Below are 20102 nucleotides of genomic sequence, written 5' to 3'. Positions count from 1 at the left end.
TGGATCATAAATTAGAAATTGAGAAAGGGAGACACACTAAATCTTGGAAGTCAAGAGAACAAGGACTGTGTAACCATTGTGATTTGCAGGAGGTGGAGACAGAGACACATTTTCTGCTGTCCTGTCCAAAATATCAGACAATTAGAACAGAATATTTCCACAAATTAAAAAACATAATCCCTCATTTGTTGCTTGATCCCTCAAGAACAAAAACTATTATTTGTTCTTGGAGAGCATGAACAATCCTTGCCAGTAGTGGCAAAGTTTGTGTTAGAATGCCACAATCTCAGAGAGAAAAAGCAGGAATAAATGTATACTGTATATTACTTTGTATTTTACTAATTAATTGTTATATATAACTGTCATTATACTCTTTGGATTCAATTATTTAATATTATTATATTCTCACTTTGTATATATTCACATATTATTATTTATTTACTGATTATTTGTCAATGTTTATTTTATTTATTGTATTGCTTTGGCAACATTGGTCTTTTTTCCTTTCATGCCAATAAAGCAAATTTGAATTTGAATTTGAATTTGAGAGAGAGAGATTTGCAACACATGGCTAAACCGGCAGGTAAATTGACTATTGCCAGAAAGCATGAGCCAGTACATAACCTCTCCAAAAGTCCTATGAATAAATATAACGGCAGTATTAAGAATCTGGTAACCTCTAATCTTCACAAGGGGGCTGAAAATGGAGAAAAGGAAAAGAACAATTGTAATCATCAGCAGCCCTGCTACAGTGTCCACAGAAGCGCTCCCAAACCCACTCTCCCTCTACTGAAAAGGCCAGGCCTCTTGTAGCCCTCATAACCTGCTATTTGGCCACAGCAAGACTACAGTGGCCATCCCTGTATGAAGGGGCGGTGCTGCCACCTGGTGGACAGCACCCTACTTTCCCTTCTGTCACCAGAGTCCCAAACTCACTTTCCCAACCAGAAACCTTCGGATGTAGGATCAAGAACAGCACTTGCTAATCAAAACACATTCACTCCATACAATCTTCTGTACGTTTATTCACCATGAACCACATATGATTTTCTCTCAGATACTTTTTTTTCAAGATTTCATCAAAGCTTGTCATTTGTTCCAGATCATTACACCAGCTCTTTCACAGTTACATGTGATGGAGTATGTAGGTAATGAACAATCAGAAGGACTTTAAGTGGTGGAATCAGTGAATGAAAGGTAGAAACACAGTAGCCAGGAGGAGCAGCTAGTGAAACCCACCCAAAAATGCAGGAGGAGGGGGGAGTTTAGACAGCGGGCTCCCTGATGCGATCTTGACCTGCCCTGAGTGCAGCTCTTGTGTGCGCAGGAGACTGGCCGTTCTGGCCGGAGGTTTCCCAGCAACAGTGCTGAAACTGCGCTGTAGGGTGCACACTCACCCACTGTATTGTAGATGTACACGTGAGTCTACGCGTGTTATCTGTATCTGTTTAAACTCCGCAATGGACCTCACGCTTTCAGGACATGTCACAACTTTCAAATGATGATGCCAAGTTTTGTTCAGCGCCTCATCTCTAAAACGGAATCGATGTCAGTCTATTTTATTCATCATATCGCTGATGAATATGAGGTTACCTGCTCCTAAAGCATTACACGAAAGCCACAGTGCCCTCTTCATTTAGGCCAATGTCCCTAATCCGCACAACTCTGAAAAATCAGTGCCATCCAGTCATGGGAAAACACAGACCCCCAGGTAAATAGACTTTTGCCACAAAGGATAAGCCAGTACATAACTTGCCTCTCCAAAGGTCATATGAATAAATTTCAATGCAGTCTCAATTAACAGAATGGATTATATGCCAGTGATAAATGAAGGGCATTCCAGTCAGGTAGGTGCTGGGTGCTGGCACTTAGGCAAGAAGCATATCCAAAATCGTCGGCCGGGGCCTCTCTGTGCGGAGTTTGCATGTTCTCCCCGTGTCTCCGTGGGTTTCCTCTGGGTACTCCAGTTTCCTCCCACAGTCCAAAGACATGCACAGAGCCCTACGCAGGCAGGAGCACACACAGCACAACACCCAAAGCCACTACGGGTTACCCCTCACACAGCACAACACCCAAAGCCACTACGGGTTACCCCCCACACAGCACAACACCCAAAGCCACTACGGGTTACCCCTCACACAGCACAACACCCAAAGCCACTACGGGTTACCCCTCACACAGCACAACACCCAAAGCCACTACGGGTTACCCCTCACACAGCACAACACCCAAAGCCACTACGGGTTACCCCTCACACAGCACAACACCCAAAGCCACTACGGGTTACCCCTCACACAGCACAACACCCAAAGCCACTACGGGTTACCCCTCACACAGCACAACACCCAAAGCCACTACGGGTTACCCCTCACACAGCACAACACCCAAAGCCACTACGGGTTACCCCTCACACGTGCACACACCCCAAAGGGTAAAATCACACGAGTCCCACTCAGGCCACCCCTGCACCACAGCCCCGCCCTCTACCCTCTCTCTGGGGGAATCACCAAACTCAGGCGGGGTCTCACACGCACTCCCAACTCACACTCCCGCACACACACAACACACACAGATAGTGAGCCCACACCTCCAGACTGGGTCTCACTACAAATAAAGAAAGTAAACCCAACAAAAGAACACTTCCCCTCCCAGGCGCGCTGCCTCCCCCTGTCCTTCGGTCGGTGGCTCCTGGCCCGCGGCCCAGACTGTTCTGCTGGCCGCTGCACGGAAGTTGGGTTCCGGGAGAAGAGCCCCGGCTGTGCCTAGCCGCTGGGGAGCGAGTCGGCGCCGGCCCCGGTGCTGGATGTGGCTTTATTGTTCAGTAGAGCGGGAGACGGAGAGTTCGTCCGCCCTCATCAGGGCCTGCCGTCTCCCCTCACAATGTTGTCCCAGTGGAACAGCGCAGCGTCCTTCAGACCGGCCCGGTCCTGCACGGCACCGCTCCTCCCCCGACTCCCGCGACGTTCTGCGGCTCTGTCCCGGCGCAGCTCGCTCCAAACGTCTCTCCGTGCAGCGCTGCTCCTGTCCGGGTTCACAGCCACGCCAGCCACCGCAACCTCGGAGGACCGCTGCCCAAACCCAAGAGGAGGAGAACAAAGGAACATTAACCAAAAGCACTCATACCAAACGACAAAATGACCAAACTGTCTAAAAAAACCAACGTCAACATTCACCCCCGTCTCTCTCGCGTCCGCCCCTTAAACACCGTCTCATCAGTGTCACATGGAACAGCTGGGCTACGCCCCTTAAACACCGTCTCATCAGTGTCACATGAAACAGCTGGGCTACGCCCCTTAAACACCGTCTCATCAGTGTTACATGAAACAGCTGGGCTACGCCCCTTAAACACCGTCTCATCAGTGTCACATAAAACAGCTGGGCTACGCCCCTGAAACACTGTCTCATCAGTGTCACATGAAACAGCTGGGCTACGCCCCTTAAACACTGTCTCATCAGTGTCACATGAAACAGCTGGGCTACGCCCCTGAAACACTGTCTCATCAGTGTCACATGAAACAGCTGGGCTACGCCCCTTAAACACCGATATGCATATTGTATAAAGCTGTTGAACTCTCACTTGTGCAGAGCTGTTATTGTGTTGCAGATTTGTATCCAACAGTACACCGAGTTGCATTCCTAAATAATGTGGAAAAAAACATGGTACACCTGGTTGCATTCCTAAATAACACAGAAAACAACATGGTACACCTGGCTGCATTCCTAAATAACACAGAAAACAACATGGTACACCTGGTTGCATTCCTAAATAACACAGAAAACAACATGGTACACCTGGTTCCATTCCTAAATAACACAGAAAACAACATGGTACACCTGGTTCCATTCCTAAATAACACAGAAAACAACATGGTACACCTGGTTGCACTGCTAAATAACACAGAAAACAGCAATCGCACAAGTTTCCATCCTGCTGCTCTGGTTCCTGCCTGGCTCAATGACCAGGCAAGATATCTTGGTGTTATTTCTGCCCAAGTGACTAAGGTGCTTCACTGAGACCCGGAAGGTTGGTGGTTCAAGCCCCAGTGTGACCACAATAAGATCTGTGCAGCTGTGTGTCTGTCTGTGCCGTGGATCTTTCTGCCTCCAAACTCCCTTCAAACAAAATCTGGTCCAAATAAAAGGTGAGGGGATCATTGCTGTACTTATTTTACACAAAACTGCCATTTTAGACATTCCAACAACATTCCCCTGAGCAGGATAATATTATCCTGTCTTAGTTTTGGATTGGTGTTTCAGTTATTTATATAATGTCCAACAGGGGGAAGCATTTAGCCACTAAAACTAAAAAAACAAACAAAATGTGTCAGCTTGCAGACCTGATATACACAGGCCCGGCGACACTCCCCGCCCCCTTTGTGAAGATTAATTAACTTTGTTATGAATAAAAATTTCTAATTCAAAACATTAATTGCCCAACTCAATCCAACTCAGTACTTAGATCCAAAGTAACAGTTTAACCTACATTTGCAAATCAATTTCATTGGTTGTTGGGGTGATGGGAGCTAGCTCCAAAAAGTGTTACATTTTGTGTGGAGTTGAGTTAACGTTCGCGCAGTCTCATACTCTGTCATTATGACCTAGCACTAGTCTAGCTGTACGGTTTTAAAATGGATATCCGAAAACGGGTTACAAAGGGAGTTTCAGTTTCAAGAGGATCTACATCAGAGGACCCTGGACCAAGCAAAGCAACAACTGACACCAGCACACCAACAGCTGTGGGAGAGTGACGCTGTCACTCACTCCTGGGAGCCCTGCTAATGAGAGAGCTGTTGCTAACAGTGCTAATGTGAGGCTTCAGCCTGGCGACCTTGGCCAAGAGAGCAATATCCGAAGAGACAACTGAACAAAAATGACTGTTTCCGATCATTTGGAGGCACTTGGTTCAGGGACAGGGATTGGTTGGAATATTCAGTGGAAGCAGATGCTGCATTTTGTTTTCCTTGGAGAAAATTTGGAGGCAACAGTTCAGCTTTCACAACTGTGGGCTATACCAATTGGAAACATGCTACAGACAGGGCTAAGGGGTTTGGCAGACATGCCAAGAGCACCTATTGTGTGTGGCTATGTGGAAAGAGAGAGAGTTGCGATCTCCAACAGGCGGCGAAATTTCCACTCTGGTCAATTCTGAACAGCTCTCACGAAACCGTGTATGTGGCTGGGATTGTGGACGCAATTACATTCCTTGTATTAAATGAATTGCCATTGAGGGGTTCAATTGATGCCATAGACAGCCGGAATGAAACGGGGTGTGGGCTTTTCCTGTCGCTTTTTGGTTATACCTTGAAACAGAATAAAGAATGGGCTCGGGTTTACAGTAGCATCCCTAGAAATGCTACATACACATCTCATGACATACAAAACGAAGTCACTGAACTGATGGCTACGATGGTAACGGAGGAAATAGTCAGGGATGTCGGGGAGTCTTGGTACACCATCAAGGTTGCTGGAACAAAGGACCCCACGGGTCACGAGAACGTCTCCGTTGTGATCCGTTATGTTGACGGTGAATTCCAAGTGAGAGAGCGCCTCCTGGCGATGTTAAGCACTGACAGGGGTGAGGCTCTGTCACTCGCTGAATTGGTCCTGGAAGAGCTGACAAATGTCGGCCTTGACACAGGCAAAATACTAAGTCCGTGTTATGATGGGGCCAGCGTGATGTCGGGAAAGGATGGGGGCATGCAGAGGATCATTCAGTATAAATTACAGAGAGAGATCCCCTACATTCACTGTTTTAATCACCTACTCCACTTAGTGATCGTGCCTGCTCTGTCCTCGGAGGACGCATTCCCAGACTTTTTTGCAATCTACTGTACAAATTCCTTCGTAAACCTACTGGAGCAGCACAGTATAAAGGCCCAACGCTGAAAAGCAACGTTGGACCGGGCACTTGGACACAGTATCAGTCATTTTGAAATCACACACCACACTTGTTGAATTTTTGACTGATATCAGAAATCCCAGAACAACTGCGGAGGTGAAAATGGAGGCTTCAGGCCTCCATGAGTCAGTAACAGAACCGTGTTTTTTGTTCTTGGCCAAAGTGACTCACAAGGTGCTTGGACTAATGGAGCCACCCAACAGCATGCTGCAGGCTGAGCCCACTGACCTGCTGACGGCAGTGCAGCTCATTAACAGTGCGGCGGATTGTGTTCAAAGATTCAGATCTGAAGAAGAAGTCATGAAAATTTGGAACGAGACGGGCAGTGATTGTGAGGCCCCTCCACCAAAGTGACAGCGACAGCCCCCTAAAGCTCTCCAAAACTACGTGGTCGAGGAGACTCTCGGCCACCAAGAGCAACACGGTGAGGAGGAGTGCAAAAGACTGTTTTTTGCCATTTTAGACGGTACATTGGCAGAGATGGCTAGACGTTTCAGCAACACACACATACACGCACACACACACACACACACATACATACAGGCACACAGGCATACACACACACACACGCACACTCACACACACACCCATACAGGCACACATGCATACACACACACACATGCTGTTACGACCTAAGGCTCGATTTGGCCATAACATAAAATGGACAGCAACAACAAGGTGAAGGAATTTACAGATATTTATTAATGACCTTCTTTTATGAAGACTTACGCAAGCCTTTTAAACAAGTGTCCAAGCACACAATCAAATACAGACCTTTTGGACAAGTGTAAAAGCCAACAACCAAACACAGGCCTACTTAACAAGTGTCCGAGCCAACAACCAAACATAAACCACAATGCCAGCACGAGGAAGGAGCATTCGCCGTGCAGCCATGAGCTAACGTGAGCTCCCTCCAGAATGGTGAAGCTGTGCTTTTAAACCCCCAGCTTCCAGGTGCGTCCAATCCAACAATCAGCGCTGGCTCAGTTCTCCTTAGCTCCGCCCACCTTTCCGTTCCTGCAATCAGATCACGAGGAGACAGAGAAACCCAGAGCGGATCGCCAACCTGGGTCGTAACACCTCCGCCACAAAGACGGAGCCTCCGTGGTCCATCAAAACCATTTATCAAATTTATATATACAATATTTACAAAAACTAATAACAAAAATACTTCTTTTCATTCCCGCTTACTTACCCCACGCCTCCTTTGTTTCAAAGTTTCTCCAACCGCCAGCTCCAACTCCATCCTTGCAGTTGCGCACCCAACAAGGCGGAGACAAACAGACAAGAGAGAGAGAGACAATGGAGAACAGGGACACGAGCCAAGGAACAAATCGAGAACGGACTGTTCACGGAATGCTGAATCCACTCGATGGGCATGAAGGGAAAATGTTCATTTACATTAAACAGGCGCTCGACTGAACGCGCCCGCTAGGACATTTGCAGTGCCTTTGATATGTCGTATCTCCAAGTTATGAGCTTGGAGGAGCAGAGACCAGCGCATCAGCCGCTGATTCGGGTTTTGCATAGTCCGTAAAAAGACTAGAGGGTTGTGGTCAGTATATACACGATTGGACCAGACACCAAACCCACATACACCCCAAAGTGCTGTAAGGCCCAAATCAAAGCCAGGGCTTCCTGTTCTATAACGGAATATTTTTTGTTGACAATTATTGAACTTCCGGGAAAAGAAGCACACCGGATGTTCAATGTTCTGGTCATCCTGTTGCAGTAGGACGGCACCGGCACCAATACCGCTGGCATCCACCTGTAGCACAAAGGGCTTATCAAAACGCGGAGCGGCCAGGACCGGTTCACAACACAACAAGGTTTTTACCGTTTGGAATGCTTCATCACACAGGACATCCCACACAAACAGAGTATTTTTGCGCAGCAAGTTGGTTAGGGGAGCCACCACCGTGGAAAAATTCCTGCAAAAGGAGCGGTAATACCCCACAATCCCCAAGAACCTCATAAGTCGTTTTTTATTTTGAGGCGCTGGGAATTTTTCAATCGCTTCAATTTTGGCCTTTATGGGTTTTACTTGACCTTGTCCAACCACTTTACCCAAATACGTTACCGTAGCCTTAGCAAACTCACACTTTGCTGAGTTTACTGTAAGTGAGGCACGAGCGAGACGATGAAACAATTTTTCAGTACGTTCCACATGTTGTTCCCAGGAGTCACTATACACCACTACGTCATCCATATACGCTGCACATCCCTCCAAGCCCGCCAGAACCCTATTCATAAGCCTTTGGAATGTTGAGGGAGCATTTTTCAAACCAAACGGCATGACTGAGTATGCGTACAGACCATCAGGTGTCACAAAAGCAGCGATCTCCTGCGCTCGCGGGGTAAGAGGAACCCAAAACCCTTTTAAAAGGTCTAGTTGTTACAAAGACTGCTGCTTGGTCCACACAGTCCTCCATGCGTGGTACCGGGAAGTTGTCAGATTTAGTTACTGCGTTTACCTTTCTAAAATCAGTACAAAACCGAAACGACCCCTCAGACTTGCTAACCAATATACAGGGTGATGACCAGTCGGAGATAGCAGGTTTGGCAATACCGTTTTTCACCATATATTTGATTTCCGAATCCAGATTTTTTCTTTGGAAGCGGGACCCGATAAAAACGTTGCTTGATTGGTTTTTCCGCCACCACTTCAATGTCATGAGTAAGTACATTGGTACGCGTAGGAGCATCGGGAAACAAACAGGTATACGAGCCAATCAACTGGACTAGATCGTCACGCTGAGTTAAATAGTCAAATTTACTTTTTAAAGTTCTCAAGTAGGCAGAGTTTTCCAACCTGCCCCGTAATAGACCTTCTCCCGGTATTTGGAAGCCCTCCTCAGCTACGGGCTCCCTCACAGGAGATAATGGAGATGTCACAACACTGCAGACTGCAGACACAGGAACAACTGTGGACTCAGACTTGGCACAGACAGGAATATCGGGGGGTACAGCAGGTTCGGGAATTCGGGAACAGTACGGTTTTAAAAGATTTATATGGCACAACTGAACTTTCTTTCGGCGATCCGGGGTACGGATAAGATAATTGACCTCAGAAAGTTGTTTGTCGAGGACATATGGACCCATAAATTTGGCTTGCAGCGGGCTATGGTCCAGCGGCAACAAAGCCAAAACTTGATCCCCTAGTTTAAAGCTTCGGTGTTTAGTTTTGCGGTTAAACAATTTTTTCATTTTCGACTGTGCCTTTTCAAGCGCCCGCTGTGCGGCAGCACAAGCCCGATACAATCGGCCCCGGAAACCATCCACATAATCAATCACATTTTCCGGAGGTTCCGTTCCTGGCCACTCCTCTGCAACCGCGGCCACCGGACCCCGAACTTCATGTCCAAACACCAGTTCGTTTGGTGAAAAACCGGTGCTTTCCTGAGCCACTTCACGAATGGCCAACAATAGCCACGGGAGACCCTCCTCCCAGTCACGACCCAACTCAACGCAATAAGAGCGTAAAAGAGATTTCAGAGTTTGATGAAACCTTTCTAACACTCCCTGACTCTGTGGATGGTAGGCGCTAGAAACGCCGTGGCGCACTTTGAGTTGCCTCATGACAGTCGCGAACTGCCGTGACATGAAATTCTAACCTTGGTCCGACTGAATGACTTTGGGGATGCCAAACACAGACATAAAAGCAGTTAACTCTTTTAATATAGATCTGGTGGTAATGGAACGCAAGGGGTAAGCTTCCGGATAACGCGTGGATCGGCACATAACCGTCAACAAATAACAACGCCCGCTGGACGAGCGTGGCAAAGGACCAACACAATCCACAACCAGGTACTCAAATGGTTTTGAAACGGCCGGTATGGGGTAAAGTGGGGCTACGGGAATAGTCTGATTAGGTTTACCAGCGGTTTGACAGGTGTGACACGTTTTAATATATTCCGCTACTTCCCTTTTTATTTTTGGTTTCGGAGTAGACGGCCGCAGGTTTTCCTAACCCCAGAGTGGCCAGCTGTGCCATCGTGAGAGAGCTGTAACAATGCCTCCCTATATACGGAAGGACCAACCACCTGGGTGACTTGTTTTTCAGACCCTAACTGAGGCACCCACCTCCTACACAACACACCGTCCCGCAGGAAATAACCTGATTGGGTCTCACACTTACCCTTTGTAACTGCCTGATCACACAGGCTTTGGAGGGAATCATCAGCCAACTGTTCTTTTATTAGAGTTTCTTTTGAAACACCGAACAGAGCAACGTCGTTTTTTCCCCCTTCGGGAACATTACCGGGGACATTTTCTCGTTTACAACGAAGTCAGCACAATCAACTGACGTATTTTCCTTACCCACATTCCCCGTTTCCTGCACCACTGCCTCCTTTGTTTCCTCAACACCTTCGGCGTTAAACCTGGGTGAAGCATTATCCAGGTCGGCGAGAAACGTGTCACAAAGCGAGGCACCTTCGTCTCCACTGTGATCACATTTGGCTTTGTCTTTATTAGACCGAGTCATTGACCTGGTAAAAACACACGAGGAAAATACTTCGGGGAACTGACGACCAAGCTCGTCCTCCTCCCCACAGGCGACAGGATTCTCCACCACCAGGAGGGGCACCGATACCTGATCACCCGCCAAATCATTTCCCAAAATAAGGGAAACACCGTCTACTGGGAATTCGTCACAGACCCCCAGGACAACATCCCCAGACACCAACCCTGAGGAAAGGGAAACATAATGCAGAGGCACGGTTGAATGGCCAGTAACACTCCGAATAATCACACTGTGTCCAGTGTACGAATCGGGAGTGAACGGTAAAACATTAGATAAAACCAGGGACTGCGAAGCCCCAGTGTCACGCAATATTTTTACACCCCACTTGGGCCCTATTCCCAGAGACACAAACCCCTCCCAAACAAACGGAGAATAATCGGCGCTTTTACTACACCTCGGATTAACTGATGTTTTGTCTGCAGTATCCACCTTGGGCACACGGAAAGGACGAGGAAAACGATTGGTAGAGACCAGACCTACTGGTTTTGACACAAAGCCCGACCTATAAGCCTTGGGGCTTTGGGGACCAGGGCACTCATTCCACCAGTGCCCCCGGTTATGACACGTGACATATTCTAGTGGGAACGAACTTTCCATCAGTCCCCGTAACATCTTTGACTTTGTACACTGACTGTTCTTGGTTGCCAGATTGACCAGGGAACGGTTTAGAAGGGCGAGAGCCATCACGCTGAGAATGACCTCGTCTGTAGTTCCCCCCTCCATCCTTACGGATCAGCATGAACTCGTCAGCTAACGTAGCAGCTTCGGAAGCGGTTTGGGCTTTCCGCTCCGTTACGCACGTGGCGACCGAGTCAGACACAGAACTTCTAAACTGCTCGAGGGAAATTAAATCCCAGAGTTTGACGTACGTATCTGCACCAGCCGCTGCACACCACCGTGTCAGCTGCAGTAGCATCTCCCGAACAAACTCAACATGCGATTGTTTGTCCCGGCGTTTCCAGGTCCGAAACCTTTGTCGATACGCTCTGGGAACAAGCTCATAGGCTTTCAACACTGCTTCCTTTATTGTAAATGGTAAATGGCAGGCATTTATATAGCGCCTTTATCCAAAGCGCTGTACAATTGATGCTTCTCCATTCACCCATTCATACACACACTCACACACCGACGGCGATTGGCTGCCATGCAAGGCCCCGACCAACTCGTCAGGAGCATTTGGGGGTTAGGTGTCTTGCTCAGGGACACTTCGACACAGCCCAGGCGGGGGATCGAACCAGCAACCCTCCGACTGCCAGATGACTGCTCTTACTGCCGGAGCCATGTCGCCCCTCAATCTCATTTTATTGTACTAAAAGAACGAGCTTGTTCAATAGTCAATGCCGCATACGCTTCCTGTGCTTTCCCGACCAGCACCGACTGCAACATAATAACCTGTTCCTCCTCAGGCCAGTTCTGCATTTACATTTTACATTTACATTTTAGTCATTTGGCAGACGCTTTTAATCCAAAGTGACTTACAAGTGCATAGGTTCTACCATAAGTCAGAGCATCACATCCAGAAACTAGCAAAATACACAGGAAATGCTGTTCTAAACATAGTTGTCATCAGAAATGCATTTTTTTTTTTTTTTTTTGGGGGGGGGGGGGGGGGGGGTTAGACAAGGATAGGGATATCAGAAAGGAGGGGCAGGGGAAATCAGGAGGGAGGACAAAGGTAGAGTTTGAAAAGGTGGGTTTTGAGTCTGCGTCGAAATAGGGGGAGGGATTCTGCTGTTCTGACAGTGGTAGGCAAGTCATTCCACCACTGAGGAACCAGAATGGAAAACAGGCGTGAACGTGCAGCTCGACCGCCAGGTGCACGTAGAGAGGGAACCGTAAGGCGACCAGAGCTGGCAGACCGGAGTGGTCTAGCTGGGGAGTAGGGAGTGATCAGGGATTGTATGTAAGGTGGGGCAGTCCCCTTAGCAGCCTGAAATGCCAACACTAGGGCCTTGAAACGGATGCGTGCGGCAATAGGAAGCCAGTGGAGGCCAATGAGAAGCGGGGTGACATGAGCCGACCTGGGCTGACTGGTGATCAGGCGGGCTGCAGCATTCTGGACCAGCTGGAGGGGCTTGATGGCACACGCTGGGAGACCGGCTAGGAGGGAGTTGCAGTAATCCAGGCGGGAAATGACGAGCGCCTGGACTGGGAGTCCGCAATTCGCTCAAACAACACGAAGAACGTGTCAGGATCTTTTTCTGAGAATTTTGGGATTAGCCGCAAGTTATGCCCCAATGAGTTAATGCCCGGCACTCGGGAAACCTCAGCATCCGACAACACTGAAGAATCCAGCTTACCGTCCGCAACCATGCTCAAACGTTGTTCCCGGTACGATTCTTCACTTTTAAATTTCTCTTCGGCTAACGCTAGTGCTTTTTCTTTGATAGCCTCATTTGATTTGATTTTAGCGAGTTCAATTTTTTTCTTGCTTTCTAACTCAGCAAGCTTCAATTTAAACTCCAACTCGCTTAATTGAGACATTTTATCAGTTTTAAAAAGACTGCGTTCTTTTGTTCGGCAACCCTTTTATCTGCGACCTCGCTGACTTCACCCCAATAACAGGCCAACAGCAGCAACTCGTCTTTAACGAAATTCCCCAACAAAGACTCAGACGGCCGAATTAAGAATTTTTTCCAGTTATGACAACACTACCGCGCGTCACCTTAAGTAAAATACTTTGAACAACGGACTGACGACGGAAAACGAATGGAGCAAGCGATTGAAGGCCAGACAGCCAGCCCTATCTCACCCTGCACCATTTAAACAGCCAGACCTCTTTCACCCTGCACCATTTAAACAGCCAGACCTCTCTCACCCTGCACCATTTAAACAGCCAGACCTATCTCACCCTGCACCATTTAAACAGCCAGACCTCTCTCACCCTGCACCATTTAAACAGCCAGACCTCTCTCACCCTGCACCATTTAAACAGCCAGCCCTATCTCACCCTGCACCATTTAAACAGCCAGACCTCTCTCACCCTGCACCATTTAAACAGCCAGACCTCTCTCACCCTGCACCATTTAAACAGCCAGACCTCTCTCACCCTGCACCATTTAAACAGCCAGACCTATCTCACCCTGCACCATTTAAACAGCCAGACCTATCTCACCCTGCACCATTTAAACAGCCAGCCCTATCTCACCCTGCACCATTTAAACAGCCAGACCTCTCTCACCCTGCACCATTTAAACAGCCAGACCTACCTCACCCTGCACCATTTAAACAGCCAGACCTCTCTCACCCTGCACCATTTAAACAGCCAGACCTCTCTCACCCTGCACCATTTAAACAGCCAGACCTCTCTCACCCTGCACCATTTAAACAGCCAGACCTATCTCACCCTGCACCATTTAAACAGCCAGACCTATCTCACCCTGCACCATTTAAACAGCCAGACCTATCTCACCCTGCACCATTTAAACAGCCAGACCTATCTCACCCTGCACCATTTAAACAGCCAGACCTCTCTCACCCTGCACCATTTAAACAGCCAGACCTCTCTCACCCTGCACCATTTAAACAGCCAGACCTCTCTCACCCTGCACCATTTAAACAGCCAGACCTATCTCACCCTGCACCATTTAAACAGCCAGACCTATCTCACCCTGCACCATTTAAACAGCCAGACCTCTTTCACCCTGCACCATTTAAACCAGCGCCCGGCGGTAGGTAGATTAAGCGTGAGCCCTTACACCAGTGTGAAGCTAATTCGTTCACCAGAAGGTAGCGCCCCCTGGCCGCCTCTTCTGGGCACCCTATCCTACTTCCTAATATACGCCAAACAACCTTCGATCGCCTGACTCCTACCGCTGCCAGCCAAACGCCCAGAACATCAACTTACACGACACTGACGGAACGGATCCCGGCTCGATTTGGCCGTAAAATAAAATGGACCGCAACAACAAGGTGAAGGAATTTACAGATATTTATTAATGACCTTCTTTTATGAAGACTTATGTAAGCCTTTTAAACAAGTGTCCAACCACACAACCAAATACAGGCCTTTTGGACAAGTGCAAAAGCCAACAACCAAACACAGGCCTACTTAACAAGTGTCCAAGCCAACAACCAAACATAAACCACAATGCCAGCGCGAGGAAGGAGCATTCGCCGTGCAGCCATGAGCTAACGTGAGCTCCCTCCAGAATGGTGAAGCTGTGCTTTTAAGCCCCCAGCTTCCAGGTGCGTCCAATCCAACAATCAGCGCTGGCTCAGTTCTCCTTAGCTCCGCCCACCTTTCCGTTCCTGCAATCAGAACACGAGCAGAGAGAAAAACCCAGAGCGGATCGCCAACCTGGGTCGTAACACACGCACACTCACACACACAGCCATGCAGGCACACATGCATACACACACACATACAAACACACATACAGGCAGACATGCATGCACACACACACGCACACACACGTGCCTGCACACAGACACACACACAGACACGCACACACGCACACAGACACATACACACACACACACACACACACACATGCACACTTCACACACATACTGTACATCCACACATGCATGTAAACACACACACAGGCACACAACTTTGATTTCTGGGACATGTGGTGCAACATAACACACAAGCTAAACAATCAAATGGAATATAAAAACAGAAACCAAATGAAGGTGAGGTACTGTAGACTGCACAGAAACCTACTGGAAACAACCTACAGTTCAGTCCAGTGACCTCGTGTAATGTTTTAAAGTCACAATCATTTTTCCAAGTTATAATAATTAAAGAACCTCTTCGTGTGAGAAAATGTGTGTTGAGCAAAAAGGATGTGTTCACAATTTGTGCCACTACTGCAAGCTACATGCATTACCTGCATTAGTTATCTCATCCCAGGCTAATATAACATAATCTGGTAGTGCTCAAAATCAGAGAGACAACAAACAACAAGTCCTGTTATTGTGTTGTCTGGAGGGCACATCCTTAGCCTAAAAATAAAATTCAAATATGTGGGTCATGCGATAGGAAAACGTGGACCGCCCAACTCTGCCACAAAAGAATAACGTCTTGGGGGAGACCTCTGATTAGTATATCCTGAGGATAGGATCTTCCGTGTCCTCCACGGCAGTCCTATAATATGGAAATTGGTCCTATGTCCTGCACAAAGCTCACGGCTCTTAAAGGGAATGAAAAGAGGACATTTGATTGGCTGTGAGTCCAGCTGCAACACACCCACTGATTCAGCATAATCCAGCTCGTTTCCCAGCTGCTCCACAAGGTTTCAGCTGTCAGTCCTCACCTCTGGTCATGAATACACCAGAATTACATCACCACGCCCAGTGTGCCCCCGCCACACGCTATTGACTGCACCCATGCGACAGTGAGTCTGGAAAATAGAGCCCTGTTTCCCTCTGCACTTCAAAAAGGGGCTTCACCCCTTCAAACAAGCTCCCTATTGGATAGTAGAGAGCAGTATAAGCTTTTAAACAGTGTATGGCATGTTTGATTTAAAGTCAGTTACATGCACACCAACCTTACATAGACTTCAGCGTAACAGAGGGATTGTTTTTGTCAATGCAGATTTGCACACCCAGCCATGGACTATGTAGCAGTTGAAATTGTACTTACCTCTAGGGTCTTTCAGCGAACTTATCCCTGGTTATGGGTATGCACTTTGTTGTACGTCGCTCTGGATAAGAGCGTCTGCCAAATGCCAATAATGTAATGTAATGTAATGTAGTAATATACAATCACTCGTTGAGGTATAATTGTTGTTTTTGTATTTTGCAGAGTGGGTGAATTTGGGGAGTGGGTGAGAAGAGCAGCAAGAAGTATGAAGTCTAGCAAGGACACATAGGAACTGACACACAGAGACCATTTTACATGCTTACATACTTACACACATACTTATACACAGCCACTGTTTCACATGCTTACATACTTACACACATACTTATACACAGCCACTGTTTTACATGCTTACATACTTACACACATACTTATACACAGCCACTGTTTTACATTGACATTTACATTTTAGTCATTTGGCAGACGCTTTTAATCCAAAGCGACTTACAAGTGCATAGGTTCTACCACAAGTCAAAGCATCACATCCAGAACTAGGAAAATACACCTGGACTGCTGTTCTAAACATATAGTCGTCATCGTAAGTGCAATTTTTTTTTTTTTTTTTTTTTTTTTTGGGGGGGGGGGGGGGGGTAGACAGGGATAGGGGTATCAGAAGGGGGGGGGGCGGGGTAAATCAGGAGGGAGGGAGGACTACATGCTTACATACTTACACACATACTTATACACAGCCACTGTTCTACATGCTTACATACTTACACACATACTTATACACAGCTACTGTTTTACATGCTTACATACTTACACACGTACTTACACACAGCAACTGTTTTCCATGCTTACATACTTACACACAGCAACTGTTTACCATGCTTATGTACTTACACATACTTACAGACAGCGACTGTTTAAATGCTTATATACTCATAGAGAGCGACTGTTTTACATTCTTACATCCTAACACGCATACTTGCACACAGTGACCGTTTTTCATGCATACACACCTCCCAACTTACACACAAACTGCTTCACTGGTGGAAGGAGGATTTACTTACTGGTGGATTTACTTGAGCAAGGTCCTTGAGCAGACCTAAGAGTCGGCCTCTTCCTCTATGGTAAATTTGGATAAGAGCCAGGTGCTGCTCTGTGGCTCATGGCAGGACAGAATTTCAGGTATTATTTAGTGCTATTATCACTGTATTACTGTTCAAATTATTATAGATTTTGTGTCCGTTTGAATGTTCTTTTAGGGACATCGTTATGAATTGAAGGTTATTGTTATTGTACCTCTGCAAATACCTTCTTTTAAATCTATAAAATCTCTTTCTCTCTCAATCTCTCTCTGAAAAGCAGAATAGTCATTTCTGCAGGGGTGTCACCTGCCGTTTGGCAGGAATAGATTAGCACTGTTTATGATCGGCCCAGTCAGTGTTTGTGTACAAGGAAGAATATTTCAAATAGAGAAATTTCAGATCACCTGCAACCATTTGCAAGTTTGTGAGTTTTAAGCAAGAAAATAAACCTGAAGTGACTCCACAGCTGCTTGTAAAGTCACAGAATACCCCAGAGGCCTTACATGTGAAAATGATTATTCTTCAAAATGTACATTTAATCTTATTCTTTTCTTCAACATTATTGGACATACAACCTGAGACCACTGTGCATTTTCATTGTTCACAGAGCTCATTCTTTCCATGAATAATACGCTCAACAAAATACCTGAATACTCATATTATTCTGTACATATCTGTGCATGTCTGACTGGGTACTCAGATCAGACGCAGCCACATTAAATCCCATGCATGTGTATACAGGCCTTTACTGCTCACAATACACTACATTACATTGCATATCATTTGGCTGATGCTTTTATCCAAAGTGACTTACAGTTGATTTAGATTAAGCAGGAGACAATCCTCCCCTGGGGCAATGCAGGGTTAAGGGCCTGTGTAAAGGACCCAATTTCTGAATTAGTTATAAAGAAAACACAGCACTATTGAGAAGTCAGGAGCTATAATTATTGCCTTTATTTTTGGTGAATTAATATTTACTTATATTCTGCCTTATTTGAAGGACTTTTATGTTGAAATAATGTGTCCTACTCCAGCGAGTTCCTAGCGCGTACAAAGGAGAAGAAGAGAACGCAACAGTAATGTTAACAAAGACAGAAAGATAGCGATAAAGTTAAAGTTAAATATTGAATTGTTTTAGCACCCGCCGAAGAGGCACAAGGTCAGTGTTCATGAAATAATACACGGTTAACATGTGTTAATGTCTTTGGAAATGATTTTGGACTGTAATAAGAACTTTCTTGCATGTGCTAAGTTCATAAACCACGTAATGGTACCGAATGTTATGCTAGGTTAATTCATGACACTGGCTAGGTAGTTAATGCATTGTGTTTGTGCTCTGCCTATAGCTCTTACGGTGGTTTATTGGTTGACAACGGAAGGATTTCAGTAAAACAAGAAAACCATCAGTTTAAGTCTTGACCATTTATCGGTGGGGATGCTACAGTAAGAGCTTCACCTGCACCTGCTTCATCGAACTGCCAACGTAATCCATGGACGGCACGGCGCGACTGCAGTGAGTTTTAGCAGGATGGCTAACGGAGACGGTAAGGAAAATTAAATGCAAAATGGACGAATCTAAGCAACTGATAAAGAAGCTACAAACGGATTCAAACCACACAGTCCTTCAGTAAATCTTTCCTTTGACCCATAAGACTAAATAGTTCCTCATGAATCTGCCCTCTCTGCTCAGCCTGCTCTGCTCAGCCTGGCCTCAGTCCAACACCACACCTCCTAGAGCTATTTGCACAAACAGGAAGTCTCTGCCACTCTCTCTGTGACGCAGTTTCACAGAAACGAAACCTGACTCAATCTCTTTCACAAAAACAAAACTCAGCTCAGTGTCTGTCAGAAAGCCACAGAAAAACTCTGTCTCTGTCAGTGTGAGCAGTGAAATGGCTGAGGCCAATATCTCTGTGGATCAGGACCAGTTCAGCTGTTCAATCTGTCTGGATATACTGAAGGATCCAGTGACTATTCACTGTGGACACAGTTACTGTATGGGCTGTATTAAGGACTGCTGGGATCAGGATGATCATATTGGTGTCTACAGCTGTCCCCAGTGCAGACAGACCTTCACCCCAAGGCCTGTTCTGGGCAGAAACACCATGCTGGCTGAAGTGGTGGAGAAACTGAAGAAGACAGGACTCCAAGCTGCTCCTCCTGCTCACTGTTACGCTGGACCTGGAGACGTGGCGTGTGATGTCTGCACTGGGAGAAAGCACAAAGCCATCAAGTCCTGTCTGGTATGTCTGGCATCTTACTGTGAAATTCACCTCCAGCCTCACTATGAATCTCCTGCCTTTAAAAAACACAAACTGGTCAAAGCCACTGGAAACCTGCAGGAGAAGATCTGCTCTAATCATGACAAACTGTTGGAAGTGTTCTGTCGTACTGATCAGCAGTGTATCTGTCTGCTGTGTGTGATGGATGAACACAGTGGCCATAAAACAGTCTCAGCTGCAGCAGAAAGGACAGAGAAACAGGTAAGAACTGAAACTCAAAATAATATGAATGCTTTTTTACAGTGACGATAGACATTTCATTTGCTTATCACTGCAATATGTAGGCTTTTACCTGCGTACTTTACAAAGATTAATACATTTTGAAAAGTTATAGAACAACACAGTGATGGAGCCGCTAATTCACACACACACACACACACACACACACACACACACACACACACACACACACAGCTTTACCTATAAGACCAGCACAATTCTACACACTGACCTGCTGTATGCCATATATTTTCTCTTATTTTCATATGGAAGATTAAAATGTAGTTGAAAAGTTCTTCATTGTATTGTCATTTGTGACACAGAAGCAGCTGGGGGTGACACGGAGTAAGTTCCAGCAGGGAATCCAGGAGAGAGAGAAGGAGCTGCAGGATCTGAGACAGGCTGTGCAGTCACTCAAGGTGAGTACTGACCAGTGCGGCTGGTCAATAGGAGCACAGAGGGCGCCGCCCCACCCCAATCTGTCAGGGCAGACAAAAAAAAAAATATATATCTATGTGTATATATATATATATACACTTTATTAGGTATTTATAAG

General features: G+C 46.5%; 1 protein-coding gene and 1 pseudogene across 3 annotated transcripts in view; both read left to right on the top strand.

Annotated features, from left to right (window-relative positions):
• The window catches only part of LOC133130139 (NLR family CARD domain-containing protein 3-like), a 121020-nt pseudogene that overhangs the window by 60813 nt on the left and 40105 nt on the right, over positions 1-20102 (top strand).
• LOC133130146 (tripartite motif-containing protein 16-like) overlaps positions 18099-20102 on the top strand; it is a 75143-nt gene continuing 73139 nt past the window's right edge. For all 3 annotated transcript variants that reach the window (XM_061244452.1, XM_061244454.1, XM_061244453.1), the window contains exons 1-3: positions 18099-18204; positions 18392-19528; positions 19870-19965. In XM_061244452.1, the coding sequence (XP_061100436.1) occupies positions 18938-19528; positions 19870-19965 (687 nt within the window). In that variant the 5' untranslated portion in view covers positions 18099-18204; positions 18392-18937. The remainder of the gene's footprint in view (positions 18205-18391; positions 19529-19869; positions 19966-20102) is intronic.

This window comes from Conger conger, chromosome 6, assembly GCF_963514075.1.
Source record: "Conger conger chromosome 6, fConCon1.1, whole genome shotgun sequence".
NCBI classification, from domain to species: Eukaryota; Metazoa; Chordata; class Actinopteri; order Anguilliformes; family Congridae; genus Conger; species Conger conger.
The sequence above is the reverse complement of the archived record's forward strand: the minus strand, read 5'-3'. Positions and strand labels throughout refer to the sequence as shown.